Consider the following 17300-nt stretch of genomic DNA (forward strand, 5'->3'; position numbering starts at 1 on the left):
TTCAGATTGAACAAAAATGCCTAAATGTAAGGGGTAATGAGATTGAATTAGAAGTTCTATGCCAGCTGGAACATTTCGAAGTTATAGGTCAAGGTCAAAGCAAAATTCTCTGAAATTCTTTTTATCCTTTTGTTCACTATATATAAGCAGGGCCCTTTGAGATGGTCACCATCTCAATGTTGTCTAGTTTGCATTTTCATAATGCTTTGATCACTTATAAACATAAAGAGTACCGGCCGGCCAGGTATTTGTAAAATCCCATCTGAAATGCTTAATATTTCAGAGTCTAAATTCAATGAAAGATTGATTTGCTTGTTTAAATTATACTTATCTTTATATATACACAAACTTATTTTGCACTCTCTGTATAGGAACAACCTGTACTGACCCTGGATATCCAAATGGAGGGTACTTGAGTACCGATGTGACGGGATTCGAGCAGGACAAGGTGGTCACGTTTGGTTGTAACCTTGCTGGATTCACTGTTCCTGCCAACAGTGCATTGAAGTGTGTACTGAATGGTGCCGCTGATGGTCTGACGTGGAATGGTACCACACCCACTGAGTGCCAAGGTATAAACTGGTCACAGAGAATAAAACGGTCAATCAGGGCATCAATTTTGCATGGATGCTTGATACATTTGGGGGGGGGGGGGGGGGGGTTGTTTGTGCTGTTTCATTTTTTGCTTTTATGGGATCAGTTTTAGATTGCAAAAAATATAGCAGGCTGAAATAACTCTGGCTATTGAGTACTATTGATAATTGTAGTACACAAAACTTGCAACACGCAAAAAACTGATACACCTCAGGGTATATATATTACTGGTATGTCAGTCAGATCTCTTTCTGTTTGTTTTATCCTCATCAAATTATTGAAGTAATTTTATAGGTTTCTGAGTGTTCGATGATTCAGATTCTGTATCGTATGTTTTTCAGGATATAATTAATATACATGCATGTTATACCGTATAACGGGTAATTTTTACTGCTGTGATTTTTTACGAATTTGTCTTAAAATGGGGCGATTTGAATTTTTACGCGTATATTTTTTACGAATTGGACATGTCCGTAAAAATTAAAATCATCTGTGGTAAAAGGGGGAAAAACACACATACAAATCAGAAAATCGTTTTTCTGTTAATGAGTCCTTAATTATTATGATTGTGTTTATTCATTTACCTTTATTACGGGCCGACAGAAAGCGGTCCGTTATTTGATACACATTTAAATATTGTAACTGCGTTTCTGTGGGATGGTTTTTTTGATAGAATTAATTTTATGGTTATTTTTATGAATTAAAAGGGAATTTGCATATAGAAAAATGTTTAATGCCTTTAAAAAAATATCACATATTTTTGGGTTTTACTCTTATATGTAAAGTAAGTTATAGACTCTCGTGTTAGGCGCGTTTTTATCGAGACTATAACACCCCTGCGAATGTGTTCGGAATGTTTTCTTTATGGTTGCTAAGTATGTAATAAATCAAGAGGTGCTCGAATGAAAGTTCACGAGACTTTTAATACCAAGATTTGTTTAGTTCCTGTGTAATTTCGAGCGGAAGTATAAGTGCTCGAATAATATTCTCAAAATACGTAAGTACTGGTCGTTTTCCATATCATATCCTACTTTGACTTATGTTAAAACATGAAAATCTTTTAAGATGTATGTCTTATTTCACCATCTAGTGGTTATTTATACTAAACGATAATATTCAGAACAGAGTTATCGTTCGTGTTCAACCACATGTAAAGTGGTTGAAAATATAAACATTGGGTTGCTTAATAAAATCATAGCCATGTTTGATGCTTGTGATGTGCAACACCATGTTTTTAAATAAATAATGGCTGTCTGTTTTTCATAAAAACTTTGTATATTGAGCCATTTTCAAGGAACATTTTGCATAAAATAGTATAGTCTGTTTCACTATTGATGCTATTACTAGGTCAGGCACGGATCAAAAATTAATCCTCAGGGGGATCTCTACTAAGCATGTTAATTGTTACAACAGCAGACAAATTCAAATTATTTTTTGTATTGTTACATTGAAATTATTTCTAGAACAAATTTTTCTACCAATTTATGAAGATAAGATTTAAAATCACTAAACCTCTAGATTTTATTTTTGACTACAAGTACCTATATTCCATGAAATAAACTTTTAACACGAGGTAAGATTTTTACTGTGAAACTTAAAGGGTCAAACAAAACCATGTGGTCTAAAATTTAAATGACAATAACATTCGCAGGGGTGTATAATCTATTCGGAAAATTTTGGAGTTCTTCATTCTTTTCAAAACGATGTATCGGGATCGGTATACGGGACATACTAAAGACCTGAAATACTATATGATATATTTGAATTTCTATGTGCTGCGTCAAATAAAATGACTTTGTGTGTGTATTTATTATATTGTCATCTGCAATGTGGTAGAAAAAAATAATGAAATGACATCCAAATCAATTATTTAAGCAAAAATAGAAAAGCACTGAAAATTTTAATTGACCTGAAAATTTGAGCTAACCTGATTCGTTTTTAATTCTTTTGAGAACTTTGTGTATTTTAACTAAATACCCATGATTATCTTCTTAATTGAAGTGTAGATACATGTAAGATTTATAATTCCATTTAGGAAAAAAATTATACGGCTTAGTTTTTACCTTTAAAATTGTGCAGATTCTACCGGATGAGCATGATCTTATATGTACCTTTAAAATAATTTATTTCTATTTTATTGCTTGGTCCCTTGAAATCATATAAACTAATGCTTAAATTTTAATTCAATAGAATTCAACAATAAACAATCAAATTAGTTTGAAATACATAATCTCCAAGAGAATAAGGATGAGTGGATACATCATACTATGGCAATGATCATACAGTTACCGTTAGAAGCTTTCAGTAACGAACTCGTTTCTTAATTACTAATAATAGTTAAATGTTAAACTTCAAAACGTGTGGCTGAAAATATATTAAAATTTACAATAAAAATTAGTACAACCAACTCGTTATTTTCGTCTGAATTGTGTTTTTCTTAGTAAACAACCAATTGTGATTTATACAAGAATTATATTTTTTGCGGCCCATTTGATGCTTGCGTGTTTCATAATCTGATATACACTTTGATGTACACCATGTGCTCGTCTCAGTTCGTTTTACCAGGGAAAAAAGAAAGACAACTCCATTTTAAAATTCAATAGCGACACGATCGGAATTGGTGTATTTCGTATATTTTCCTTTTTTCGGTGTTCTTGGTGGAGAATTAGTTGTGGCAACCGATTTATTTAAAGCAATTATAACTTCCTTTGGAATCATTTCACTATGCGATCCATTTTGATTTGGCATTGTAGATACTGGTTTAAAATAGCTTTGTATCCCCGCCATAGTTATTGACTGAGTAATTGAAATTTAGCTACTAACGTGGCATTATACGTAGTTTTAGAAAATACTCAAGACTGAATAGAAAGCTTACGATCTGAACTGTTATCACCACGTGACCAAAAACGCTCAAATATACCTACATGTACAGCCGTCAGGGACTGAGCTGAAGGTCATTACATTACTCTCATACGTACGATGTAGAAAATTTACGTGCGATGTTTTTTTTACTTCTGTGAAAATTTACGCGTTTAATTTTTACAGATTTATAAAACTCGTAAAAATTAGTAAAAAATTATCAGTGCGTAAAAAATACCCGTTATACGGTAAGAATAGATGGTGTTTTCTTCTGATTGTGAAGAAATCTTTTATTTTATAGATACTACAGCCCCTGTTGTATCTGGCTGCCCAGGGAATATGAATCTTGGGAGATACACTGTTATCGCACACAACCGACCCAGTGTGAGTGACAATAGTCGTGGGATCAAGACTTTTGAGGTCTCCCCTAGAAATGCCAACACTACATTGGTGCTGGAAGAGTCACCTATAACCATAACATACACAGCCACAGACTTCAACGGAAACCAGGACTCATGCAGTTTTACTGTAAATGTTACAGGTGTGTATGTTTTATCTAAAAACAATACGGTTTATAGCACTAAAACTCTTTGAGTTTTTATCAATGTCAAGCATGATAAAGGTTCAGTATTATGAACAATTTGTTTGGTTTCTGTTGTTTTCATTTAAAATATGAACATTGTCAGTTGTGTTAAATTTTTACCCCAAAGATCCAAAGGGAGATGATTTAAAAACAATGGATTGCAGAATATATGTACTTGAATGTAAGGATTAAAAAATCTCAAAAAAAATCAGTTATATCAAACAATATGTTAAAGCAATATGAGCTGCAATTTTCATGCTGAAATTTTTTTCTTCACAAAAATGTTATTTTCTACTAAAATGACCAAAATTATCATGGTTTATTAATTTCTGTTGGCTTTATTTTTGTGGAAAAGCCGTTAAAAAGCCTTGATTGAAGCAAAATTGAACTATTGTCGTCCTGTACAAAAATTGAACTGCTATATATTCCTTAGAAGAGAAATCTTTCTTCTGACAAAAATAAATGATTTTTTCAAATCTTATTTATCATAAAAGTTTAAGTTACATGCAGACTTAGCATACTAGCAGGTTTTTGCAGCAAAATAAAACTCTAAAAAATACAGCTCATATTGCCTTAAAGTACCGGTATAGTTAAGACAAAAATAACCTTCTGAAAAATATTGCGATATGAATTAATTTTAAAATTAATATGGAAGCATCTATTATAAAGAAACATTGTATGGAGAAGGTTATTGGCACAAATCCTAAGAATGGAAATTAATGTTTATGTCATTCAGAAAGTTATGGTTATAATGTAATTCTTGTTTAATTCAGGAATTCATGACGTATAAAATATCATATTAGTAAAATTCAACTTGAGTGGATGTGTTGGAATCCATGTGAGAGAAATGAACTAGAAAAAGCAATGAGCTTAAAATTTATAGAGTTTTCATTTAATGTAGATGAAGAGCCCCCTAAGGTCACCTGTCCCTCAGCCAAAACAGAGACAGTGGTTGACACAGAGGTCAGAACCTTCACACTGGATCTAGGAGAGATAGTGAGCAGTGACAACAGTGGTCAGCCTCCCACTGTAGAAATCAGTCCTCAAAGTCTGACCATCAGTGCTAACTTCATTGGGATAACTAGGGAAATGACTGTGACAGTGAGGGATTCCACGGGTAGGACAGATCAGTGTAGAGTCCAGGTGTACACAGCAGGTAAGCTGGTTGTTATTGATATAAATGAATTAAGATTTTTATGTAAATTTATACGGTAGTACCGGTAAAATTTATTGGTCAAGAAATGATGTTTGCCTTTGAATGACAGAAGCATACACTGTAGCTTGGTTGATGGAACTAACAATGGCTATCTATCAAAACTACAAATCAGAATTTGATAAAGGGGTAGATTTTAGAATAAAAGTGGGAGACATAGTTAAAAACCAGTAGACTTCCACGTGAAGGGGTAGTGTTAACATGCATGATTAACATATTGAAGAGAACAGTATTATATGTGGCAAAAGGTGTTTTATACATGTATATATTGATCACAAATTTTATTCACTGTGGGGAAATTATGCACAAAGAGTTCAACATATTTTTGTAACATCAAAGGTTATGAAACAAGGGCTATAGGGGGCTTAGCCTCCCCCCCCCCCACACACTTTTTTTGCAAAGTTAGACCTAACCATTAGACACATAGCATCTAGGAGGGGCTAGCCCCCCCACTGTTTTTCGCAGCAAACATAATTGTTCCTAAATTTACCTTAAAAAGAATGAAATATTACGAGTAATATTGCTCCCCTCCACATTAGGAATTTCATGATTTTGGGAAATAAGGTTTTTTTTTGCTTGTCAAGATTTCTGATGATTCATCTATACTCTGTCCCGAGTTTTTGCTTCCACCACTTTTTGCTTGATATTTCAATAATAGTAAATAACTTTGTGCTCAAACTACGTTCATCCACTAATATGAAAAATGTCCAAATTATCTGTTTTGAAACGCCCCCTTTACCGCTTCAGGTTTCAATACACATTCCAAAATTGAAAGTCTACAGAGATTTTGCATTGCATCAGCCATTAATAAGCCGGATGATAACGTTAAAAAATTGCATGAGGTATCTTGAGTATTTCCGAATGGAGAAATAAACAATTAATTCCCATTATAAATCTCCGTAAAAAAATTGTTTTTGTTCCTGTGAAATTTTATGAGTGAAAAGGGATAATTTTTCAATGAAGATATCATGGATATATATTCCCTTTCATCTATTTCAATTGTATTTCTTTCAGAGGTATGTGTAATAATTAAGTCAATTGCATATTAGATTAAGAATGATTTAAGCATATGAACTGCAGCTTGATTGACCTCTGGTAATTTGTGTTTTAGCTGCTGCCTGCTCACCTCTTTCTCTTGAAACACCATTGTTTGGTCAGAAAAATTGTAGTGCGACCAATTCTGGATACAAGTGTGACTTAAAGTGTGATCAGACGTACACCTTTTATGACTCTCCTGGACTAGATGTCAAGACTTTAGAATGTACCAATGGAGGTGCATGGCCACAGCGCATCCCAGCATGCACTCCTGGTAAAAAATCTTGTGTTTTAAATTTATAATCATGATATTAAATACTTGTGTTTTCTCAAGTATCCATGCATGCTTGAACCCATCAAAACACATTGAAGTTTGATGAATGTTATTTTTCTGCTGTAGAAACTCAGGAGGCCCTGTACACATCACTGATTACTGTTACATATGGAGTTGAGACGGCAGGACAGACTATCGGCTCCAGCTGTTTCGATTCGACCTATAAATCAGTACTTTCTACTCAAACACCACAGACAGAGTCAAATTTAAAGCAAGGATGTAGTGGAGGCCTTTTTACTAATGACAACATTTTCATTGATATTGATGAGGAATCATCTTTTGCAACTAGTGCTGTAACAGTAACAACAACCAGTGTAAGTTGAATTACATCAAAATATGCGTGTACCAACATATTTCTCTCAGACACGGACATACCATAATGAATAAAAAAAAATTATTTGAGGCATATGGTCTGTAATTTCCAAACTCTCCTATAGAAGTTTGCTCAAATCATGACTGCAAAGGTAAGGAAGGAGTTCTAACAGGGGTTCAAAGTTAAGTATCAAAATATATAGAAAACCTGCAACACTTAAAAGATTTATCCAAGGAACGTAAAGGATATCATTTGTGAAAATGATATTGAAGGGAGCTAGTACTCATATATCATTTTAGGGTTACCTTTGTTGTTACCCATATGGGTCAAACTGGGGTAGGGGGTAAATTAAAGGAATATATAGAAAAAAAAAACGAGCTTCCTGATTATCTTTTTTAGCTTACCTGAACCGAAGGTTCAAATGAGCTTTTCTGATCACTTGTTGTTTGTCGTCCATCTGTCTGTCTGTTCATCTGTCCAACCTATCTGTAAACTTCACATTTTTGAATTCTTCTCTGGGACCATAGGGCCAAAGTTAACCAAACTTAGTACAAAGCATACTTATGGGAAGGAAATTCATAATTGTTAAAATAAAGGGTGAAACACTTGTTAAAGGGCGATAATTACAAAAACAGGAAAATTAATATGTGTGTCTTAAAAAAATCTTCTTCTCAGGAACCACTGCACCAGAAATGCCAATATTAACATCAAAGCCTGTATATATAATGAAGATTTTAAATTCTTTAAATTGTGAACCCCCAGACAAATACTGGGGCCCAAGGAGGGGTTCAAAGTTAAGCATAGAAATACCGGTATATATAGAGCAAATTTTCAAAAATCTTCTACTCAAGAACTGCAATGCTACAATTTGCAAGATTACTATGCAAGCATCCTCAGATAGTTTAGATTTTAAATTGTTAAAATCATGACCCCAAGACCAATACTTGGACCCCAGAGGGGTTCAAAGTTTAGCATAGAAATATTTAGAGAAAAATATAAAAAATATTCTTCTCAAGATGTGCAATGCTACGATTGGTGAGATTACTATGCAAGAATCCTCAGATGTGTAGATTCTAAACTATTGAAATAGTGACCCCAGGCAAATACAGGGGGCAGAGGAGGGGTTTAGAGTTGAACATAAAATTATATAGGAAAAATGATTAAAATACTTTTTTATTTCAAAAACTACAATGCTACAATTTGTGAGATTACTATGCATACATCCTCAGATAGTGTAAATTCTAAATCGTTAAAATTGTGACACCCCCTTTTGTGCCAATACTGGGGCCCAAAAAGGGGTTCAAAGTTCAAGATAAAAATATAAGGAAATGTTTAAAAGTCTTAATCTATTCAAGAACTACAATATGTAAAATTACTATGCAAACGCTCTTAGATAGTGTTGATTCTAAATTATGAAAATCGTGACCCCCCAGGCCAAGACTGAGGCCCCAGGAGGGGTTCAAAGTTCAACATAGAAAGATTTAGGGAAAATGTTTTAAAATCTTAATCTACTCAATAGCTGCAATGCTTTAATTTGTGGGATTGTTATGCAAGAATGTTCAGATAGTGTAAATTCTAAATTATGAAAACCATGACCTTCAGACCAATACTGGAGCTCCAAGATTGGTTCAACATAGAAGTTTACAGGAAAAATGTTCAAAAATCTTCTTCTTAAGAACTACAATGCTACATTAAGTATTTTACTATATAAGCATCCTTATTTTACAATAATGTTACAGTACCGTTCAGACCCAACCTAACAGAAAGTAAACCCCAACTAAACCCTGGGTTTACTTTCTGGGTTTACTCTGGGTTTACTAGAGTAAACCCAGAGTAAACCCCAAGTAAGCCCAGAGTGGACACAGAGAGTAAACCCCGATTAGAAGTATACCCTGAAAGCAGATGCTACATGTGTATTCTGAATATACAAGGGGCAGGAATCACAGGCAGTAGGATGATAAGATAAAATACATGTACAGGTCTGCTTCACACTTCAGTGCATATAGTTGACTCCAAAAGCAATTCTCGTGTAAACCCAAAGTAAACCCCGAGTAAACCCAAAGTAAACCCCAAGTGGACCCAAATTTTCAAAAAGTAAACCCAGAAAGTAAACCCGGGGTTTAGTTGGGGTTTACTCTGTTGTTAGGTTGGGTCTGATCGGTACTGCTCTTTAATATGTTGAGGCCTAGGATAATAAGGTTGATCAGTTGACGCATCTACGGTAATATCTTAAGATATGATGTCTAAAAAAGTAGGCTTCTTTTTATGTAATCATTTAATGTGTTGCCAAATCTTGGAATAAATGAAAGGTTTACAATATTTTTAAAGAGTTTCATATTAAACATATCGAAATAGAATGGTATAAGAACTATAGTTTTTCAAGTGAGGAAAGTGGCCCATGAGCTTCTTGGTTTTTTTTAATGAAACATGGGATGAGATTGTAAAAGATGGCCTGCAATCCTGACTTTGTAGTACATTGTATTTTGATTTATTTTAAATCAATAAAATTTTTTTAATACAATTTACGTGCATATGTGGAGAAAATGTTTTAAAATCTTTTTAAACAAAATAATCTTCAGAGTTGTCCAAGAAATTTTGTGTTTCACTTTATTAAAGCTGCTTTGATTAGGGTTAAGGTTATTGTTGCAAAGTTGAGCAGAAAAACAAAAACAACCAAAAAAATCTCATAATATAATTTAAATCAAATACAATAACATGTACAGATATCTGTTTGAAAAATTGTCCAGAATCTTACACAGATTTGTGTTTTACTTTGGTGACCATTAAGGCCCTTTTTGCTTCATATATTTCATACTTCTGTATTCTGCTTGTTGACTGAATAGCTTTCCTTTTGTCTTAAAGCTGAGCATCATCTATACAGTAAAACAGACTCCATTGGGATATCGTGAGAACCTGTATTCCACCTGTTCAAATGCAGTTTTCAACAGAATGCAGAGTTTTGATATATCGATATCTAAGATATTATCTACAACTGGAGGCTGTCCAAATCTTGTTCGAACAAGTGCAATTGAAAACTCAAAAGGGTTCATCTGTTCATCAGAGAAGAAGAAAGTAACAGTGAATCAAAAGGACTATTGCTGTAAGTCAGAATTATCACATCTCTTATTTTGGCTGAAGTTGCATTGAAAGTTGGTAGTGTTTTACACTTTAATTAATAGAAAGGTATTGTCATTTTAAATCAAGAGGATGAAAAAACTAAAACTCCACCCCCTTCACTCTCTCTCTCTCTCTCTCTCTCTCTCTCTCTCTCTCTCTCTCTCTCTCTCTCCCAAACCAGTAAGCAACTTGTCTATTGATTTATCTAGCCATCAATTTTTTGTCAAATCTTTATCAAAGTGGACTGTCCAGCAGGAACCTATCTGAGTGCCCCCAACACCTGTGTTTTGTGCCCTGTAAACACCTACAAAGGAAACAGTGGAAGTTTAGCATGCACACAGTGTGGTTCTGGTGGTACCCAAAGAACAGGGTCCACATCACAAGGACAGTGTCAAGGTCAGTGAAGGGATGACATTTTAATCTCTTTTACTTGTACTGCTCTTAGTATGCAAGGTACGTGTATCTCCATTAAAATGTTCTGCAGAGACAAGCTTTTAAGAAAATTTGATTTATTAAGTTAAATTCTAGTTATTAAGTTTTCTTCTTTGATTGATTTTCGTGATTTTAACTTCTTCTTTAGTTTTATACATGTATAATGATAAACAGTAGCCTTTCTGTATTATGTTAGTAAATTCAGCAAAATTAGGAAACTGAAATATAAAAAAAGATTGCATTTGCCTAATAGTTATAATTAATGGATTTTTATTACATGTTTTACAGCTAAATGTGCTGCTGGCACGTTTTCTGTATCTGGTATGCCACCATGTAACCAGTGCGCCAGGAACAGTTACTGGAGCAGTAGTACTAGCTGTACCGCTTGTCCCAATGATGGAAAAACTAGCAGTGCTGGAGCTGTGAGTGTGGGATCCTGTATAAGTAAGTCACTGAAACATATAACACAGGATTATTATAATACTTTTTATAAATCTTATTTTTTGGTCATGGTAGAATTCACCATCGAAGTTTGCACACGATAAACTCTTACCCTGAAAAAGGCTGTTTGTATGAACCATGTTAAATGTGATACAGAATTAGTATAACAGGGTTTGTGAGCACTATAAGACAAAATGTTGTCTTTACAAATTAGACTGAAACGGTACATGCATGTATAATATTACTAATTGATTTTATGGCTGATAAATTTCAAATGACATTATTTTAGTTATAGTAATTTATAAACTGACCTTATAATATATATGTGTGGCATATATGTATAAACACTCACATATATAAATATCAAAATATTGAAAATAATGATAACGTATCCAACAAATGGAAATAAGTATACACATACCGTATTTTTTGGGGCATAGGCCGGTATTTTTTTTCTCCGATGAGCGAGCCCCGGCCTATCCCCCGGGATAGGCTAATCGTAGACTCAAAGTTGAAAAAATTTAACAGTAAAATATAAAATCCACTGTTTTTATCCAATGTACTGTTGTAGCAGTTTATTATGAGGGTTATTTTTTTTTCATCCGTTTGAACTATTGTTCGATAGTTGTCCCGTTGATAATTTTTGTAAGGACATCGTGAGTAATAAAATGTACAGTACTGTACGAGGTATTTTTTTACAACCCCAATCAAAAGAATTTTTCCCACATTTGTGTATGAACCCTGGGCACTATTATTGCGTAGTAAAAAAGAAAACGAAACCGGGTAGAATGTAATATGACAGAATTTTTTTGAATTCTTCATCTCTGCGTTCGTGGGAATCACTGGTCTAGAGTGTGGAGTAAATCAAATGCTTTGTGTTTTTACAATTAATTTTCTGTTGGATGAAATAACGGTATTCTGGAGTCGTGTGTATATACAAAGGTGTGAAACCCGTGACTCAAACACAGCCTGGAGACACGTAGTGTACACCGTTACACTTCATTGCATTAACTGTGTTTTTAACATTACAACTTCTCTGCATAACGGCAAGTCACTATTTAATTAATTAATGGAAAGAACACAAATTAAATATTTTATGTTAACTTTGGTATTTCGTTTTCTCATTCATAGCGATTACGGGGGATAACTCTATTTGAATATGAAACCACGTGTTGAGCTAATGGACGCCATACCCCGTATTTACAAGTAGCTTTCAAAGTATAAGTATAATAACTTGATTAAATGAAATTAAGCAATAAGGTATTAATAAAATATAAAAGGTTTGGTAAAATATTATACTTAGTTCTACCAGACAGAACCTGGAGGTTGGTGTTGCAATTAAATTTACACTATGTAAAATTACGATACGTAACGATACACCGACGAATACGGGAGAGACCAAACAGCCAAAAACACAGATGTATTTTTAAAAATTGCTTAAAATATTTGTTAAGCAAATTTAATAACTTTAATTACTCTTTTGACTTTCTACATCGATATTCTGAAAGTATATACTTCATACGACGACTTCCTTAATCAGCGGTCATACTTTCACTATAGTAATCATCGATTGAAAATCGGCTTATCCCCCAATTGGCTAGTCTAAGGATTTTCTTGAATTTTGTCTAAAAATGAGCAATTCGGCCTATGCCCCACATTGGCATATGCCCCGAAAAATACGGTACATGTAATTCTATCTAATACTTCACCAAATGACTTGCATTTCATGTTATTAATCCCCTTGAATGATATATCTAGAAGACACATTACTTTTATTGGTCAATGAATATAGAGTATGAAACTCATACATGTAAGTGTGCTTTCTCTGCAGTATTGTCATGTAAAACAGTTTATGTGCACTGTAATAGAGAAAATTCCTGTCATGACTAGATAAATGTTCGGCTGGTTCCTACTCCTATGATGGCTATGCCCCCTGCAGAAGCTGCCCCAAGAACTACTATCAGGATCAGACTGGAGCCACGTCTTGCACAAGGTGTCCCAATACCCAGTCTACAGCATCAATAGGAAGTTCTGCTTCATCTAGCTGCCAAAATGCTATGGGTACAAACTTTGCATTTTATGCTATACTTAACAAAAATATCTTTTCAAGTGTATTATCTCTTTAAATATAAGTGTGATTAAAGATACTTATGATATATATAGTATCAATTATCAATATATATTTTACTTCAGAATGACAATAAACAGTTTTTTTATTCATTTGCTCGCATACGAATTGTGAAATGAAAAATTATTATCTTGAAAAAAGTTTTTTTTTTATTGCAGACTTGTGTTCTGGCCTGAATTGTCAGAATGGTGGTACATGTGTTGCTCAAGATAATGAAGCCATATGTAATTGTCCCATTGGTTACTATGGTAGCAGATGTGAAAATAAGGTGAATTATTGTATCCAAGGTGCTTGTTATAATGGAGGAACTTGTGTGTCTGGAGCCACTTCATATACGTGTACCTGTCCATCTGGTAAGTAGTTTTTTAAGGCACTTCACTTTATAAAGTCGAAGATTTAGAATAAGTTTTAATTGCATTCATGGTATTCTGGTGCATTCATGGTAATCATGTATACAAAACTTAAGACATTATTAACTTTGTGATATTTTAAACTCTGGTTTTGTCGCTGCAGGAACTACGGGAGCACGTTGTGAAACAGATGCAACGGATGATTGTGCGACAGCCCCCTGTAAAAATGGAGGCATGTGTGTCAATCAATTATACAACTACCGCTGCTTGTGTACGTCAGGATATTCAGGAACAACGTAAGTATTTACACCTCTCTTTCAGATTTTGTCTCAAATACTGACAAAGTGATGGGTAAAAATCAGATTTTGTCATTTCATTGCAACAAAATTTGAGGAGATACAGATAAATGTGCTTGCATGTCTGTAGAGAGTGAAAAGTTTGGGTATGCACATTGGCTGGAAGTCGTAGCTTATCTAGTTACAGGGTGATAGGTAAACCTCATTGAATCGTGTGGAAATTGTGTGAAATTCTTTTGATAAGAAAATCCTAAAAATATTTTATAGATGGATTAACAAACATCAATTATTGAAAACCATTAGATTCATTTAAAGTGAACTTAAGTAATGTTTCTTTTTTTAAATGATATAAAATTTCAAGTGATTTCTAAACTATCTTTTATATATTATCAGGTTTATAAAGACTTAGGGAGAACAATCACATAGACAGTTATATTGTGTATATAAAGATAAACTACAAGTTAGATATGTTTAACATTTCAGGTGAACTTCTAGGCCCACAGGCCTAATGTCTTGTAAATGTTTTGCTATGTTACTTTTTCTGTGTAAAGATGGTTTTCTCTGTTGTTAACAGTAACAATGCCAGGTGAGAATGTAGTGGTCCCTCTTAATTCCTCAACTGAATTCTAATCATCATATGTAGAGTCCTGTGTAATGATTAAAAAATAAGAATTCAGTTACCAAATTAATTTCTGACATACAGAGGGTCAGTTGCTCTGGTTTAATTAGTAAAAGAAAAAAGAGTGACAGAATTCTTTGACACACAATAAGAAGAAATGTTCATTTAAGTGATATGAATTATATTACCCTCACTTCATACTCAAATATGCACATTTAAAATTACATGTTTTATAGAACGTGTAACTATATATCATTTGCAAACTATAGTCCATTAGTTGCAATTCACATTAATATTTCCACTTCTTTTGCAGATTGAATAAATGTAAATACCAGTACAATACTGTATTCATAAACTTTTTAATAAAAGAAATTCCCTCAAGTTCATTATGTAAAATGCAGTAACTAAGGTGCTTTATATAATGTTATATATATAGTTTTGGTTTGAATTTAAATTATGGATATAATTAATTTTTATGTCATTTTTGTATCAAAGTTAAAAAACAATATCAAAACTAACTTATAGCATTATGCGTTGGACACTAAATGCACTTGCACCTGAGTTATATGTATAAGATAATGTCTGATATTTTTGTCCTCTATTTCATTTTCATGTAAATCTGATATGGTTTGTAAGAAACTGATCTAATGAGAAACTGGTGACATGATTTAATCATTATCCTGCAACCTCCCCTTGCATTGACCAAATAAAGGTTAACCGGCAATGAACCAAAGTTGTGTTTGGTCAATCCCCCAAATTAGCCTCATTTATTGGTCATTCAAATGCATTGTGACATCATTTTTTTGCTTTGTTTACACCATAGCATCATGGTATCAAATGCAGAAATGCACCGATATATGTAAATTGAAGTATCAATAGTTCTTTTATGTTGCAAGGTAAACAAAATGCATGTTAATTGTCTTGAAATATAAATGCAAAATTTGGGCTTGGGTTGAAAACATGAAGAGGGCTTGACATTAAGCCTCTCCCTCTGTCTTACCCTTGTCAAAGTATTGCTTATATTTCAAAACAAATACCATGCATTTTATATAACTGAACCTCAGAGCCGTTCATTGACAATTTACTATAATTCAGCTTATTTTCTGTTTGTTTAATTTACTGTAGATTCCTTATTTTATGCAATTATTTCATTAAGCGGTTCAATTGTTCTGCATTAAATCACAAGGGCCAAGTTTTTATCTTCGCATCATTTAGTTTGTCTCTGTTCAAAAAAAAAAAAGGTAGATTTTAAAATCCGCAAGATGAGTTTCTTGTGATTTTATGCCATTATTGATTCCTTGCGTTTAATTAAGAATTTTTGTATATGTACAAGATTTTGTATGTACAAGATTTTGTATGTATCCTACAGATGTTCCAGTCAGACCAGCAAATGCAATGAACAGCCATGTAATAGTGTGGGCACCGCGGAATGTATAAACTACGATAACATCCGTCGTATCTGCAAGTGCAAGGCTGGTTACACTGGACAGGACTGCGAGACAAACATTGGTGAGTGTTCATTGGTCACAGTTATACGAAATTTATGAGAATTTTGGGTTTCTTTTCTGAAGATTTGTTTTTATATCATTTTTTTCATGTTAAAGAGAGTACCTACTACCTGTTATGCTAACATCAGCACGAGACTATTTTTGTGAAATAGAGAACATGAAAACACCCTAATATATTGTCTTAAAAATCTGAGTGTGTTTAATTGATAAAGATAATAGTACAATATGTACTTGAAATATTTCACAGACAAGCTTAAGTAAGATCTTAGAATGAAATTTTTATAGTCATGGCTATTTTTTTCTGGAAAAAAAGCAGCACACCATTTATTTGAATTTCTGTGCTTAAGATGATAAAAAATAAATGCTAGCTGCTACAATACTTTCCATTGTAATTTTAGACGACTGTGCCTCTAACCCTTGTCTCTATGGGGGGACCTGTACAGACCTAGTCGGTGGGTATTCCTGTACTTGTCCTACTGGATACCAAGGCACCCGCTGTCAGAATCGAGTCAATCCCTGCAGTCTGAATCGCTGTAGTAATGGTCAGTGTGTAGACGCTTATTCCATGGACCTCTTCAAGTGTATATGTCAGCCCGGATATCAGTATGGTGGGTTGAGTTTTTTTCTTTGCTAATACAGACTGTAATGATTTACCAGGAATTAAATATTTGTTTTTAAAGTTCTGTTTAATTTTATGTATGTACAAGATGTAATTTCATTCAGCAGTATAGGATTTATTGACAGAAGTAACACAATTAAGATGTACACATTGTTTGAACCAATTTCTTATTATAGTGGCAGTGGACACACCTTTCTTATAATTTGTTGAGTAAGGGCGTTTTTGTGCTTTGAGGCTCATTACAAATATCATGATATATGATATGAATATTGTTTTAAAATTACATATTTGTACTTCGTTTAAAAAAATCCATTTGTACCCTTCTTGCACTGATGACTAAAGGTCTTGATTTTTAGGGAGGAAGTAGGCTTTAAAGGTTTTAAATTTAAGAATCAACTTTTTATGGTTTGCATAATGGTGCTCCTCTCCTGCTTTCTGAAGGTCTGATCTGTCCATATGAGATGTACAATGGCAATGGAACAAGTTTGACTCCGTTTTCTACACCAATTGGTACAATCACAATTGGTAACTGTCGTCAGCAGTGTGACAATTTACAGATCTGTCAGGCGTACACCTTTGCAGCAGGGACCTGCAAACTCTATCAAACTGCTCCCACGGATCCAACTATCACTGCAGTTGCAGGGTCAACTCTCAACATAAAGAAATGCATCTACCCTGATGGTAGGGTTATAATGGTTCACCTAAAATACAAATTGTTGCAACCAATTAAACTAGATACATGTAAACATGAGTAAAGTTGGCCAACAGTACATGTGTTGTACAATGAAATTTGAATATTATGGTGCTGATTCATAGGTTTTATTCTATCAAAAATTAACGTTTAATTTTAAAATGCTGA

The 17300-nt window shown here is 33.6% G+C and overlaps 1 protein-coding gene across 1 annotated transcript in view; it reads left to right on the forward strand.

Moving 5' to 3' along the window:
• LOC105332564 (uncharacterized) overlaps positions 1–17300 on the forward strand; it is a 65529-nt gene that overhangs the window by 21021 nt on the left and 27208 nt on the right. Inside the window, exons 21-34 of the mRNA XM_066089316.1 lie at positions 372–572; positions 3755–3994; positions 4938–5192; positions 6361–6558; positions 6685–6932; positions 9794–10031; positions 10289–10444; positions 10769–10924; positions 12812–12982; positions 13208–13402; positions 13563–13695; positions 15684–15823; positions 16221–16430; positions 16883–17122. Coding sequence (XP_065945388.1) covers positions 372–572; positions 3755–3994; positions 4938–5192; positions 6361–6558; positions 6685–6932; positions 9794–10031; positions 10289–10444; positions 10769–10924; positions 12812–12982; positions 13208–13402; positions 13563–13695; positions 15684–15823; positions 16221–16430; positions 16883–17122 — 2781 coding nt within the window. The remainder of the gene's footprint in view (positions 1–371; positions 573–3754; positions 3995–4937; positions 5193–6360; positions 6559–6684; positions 6933–9793; positions 10032–10288; positions 10445–10768; positions 10925–12811; positions 12983–13207; positions 13403–13562; positions 13696–15683; positions 15824–16220; positions 16431–16882; positions 17123–17300) is intronic.

This window comes from Magallana gigas, chromosome 7 (genome assembly GCF_963853765.1).
Source record: "Magallana gigas chromosome 7, xbMagGiga1.1, whole genome shotgun sequence".
In the NCBI taxonomy this organism is placed as follows: Eukaryota; Metazoa; Mollusca; class Bivalvia; order Ostreida; family Ostreidae; genus Magallana; species Magallana gigas.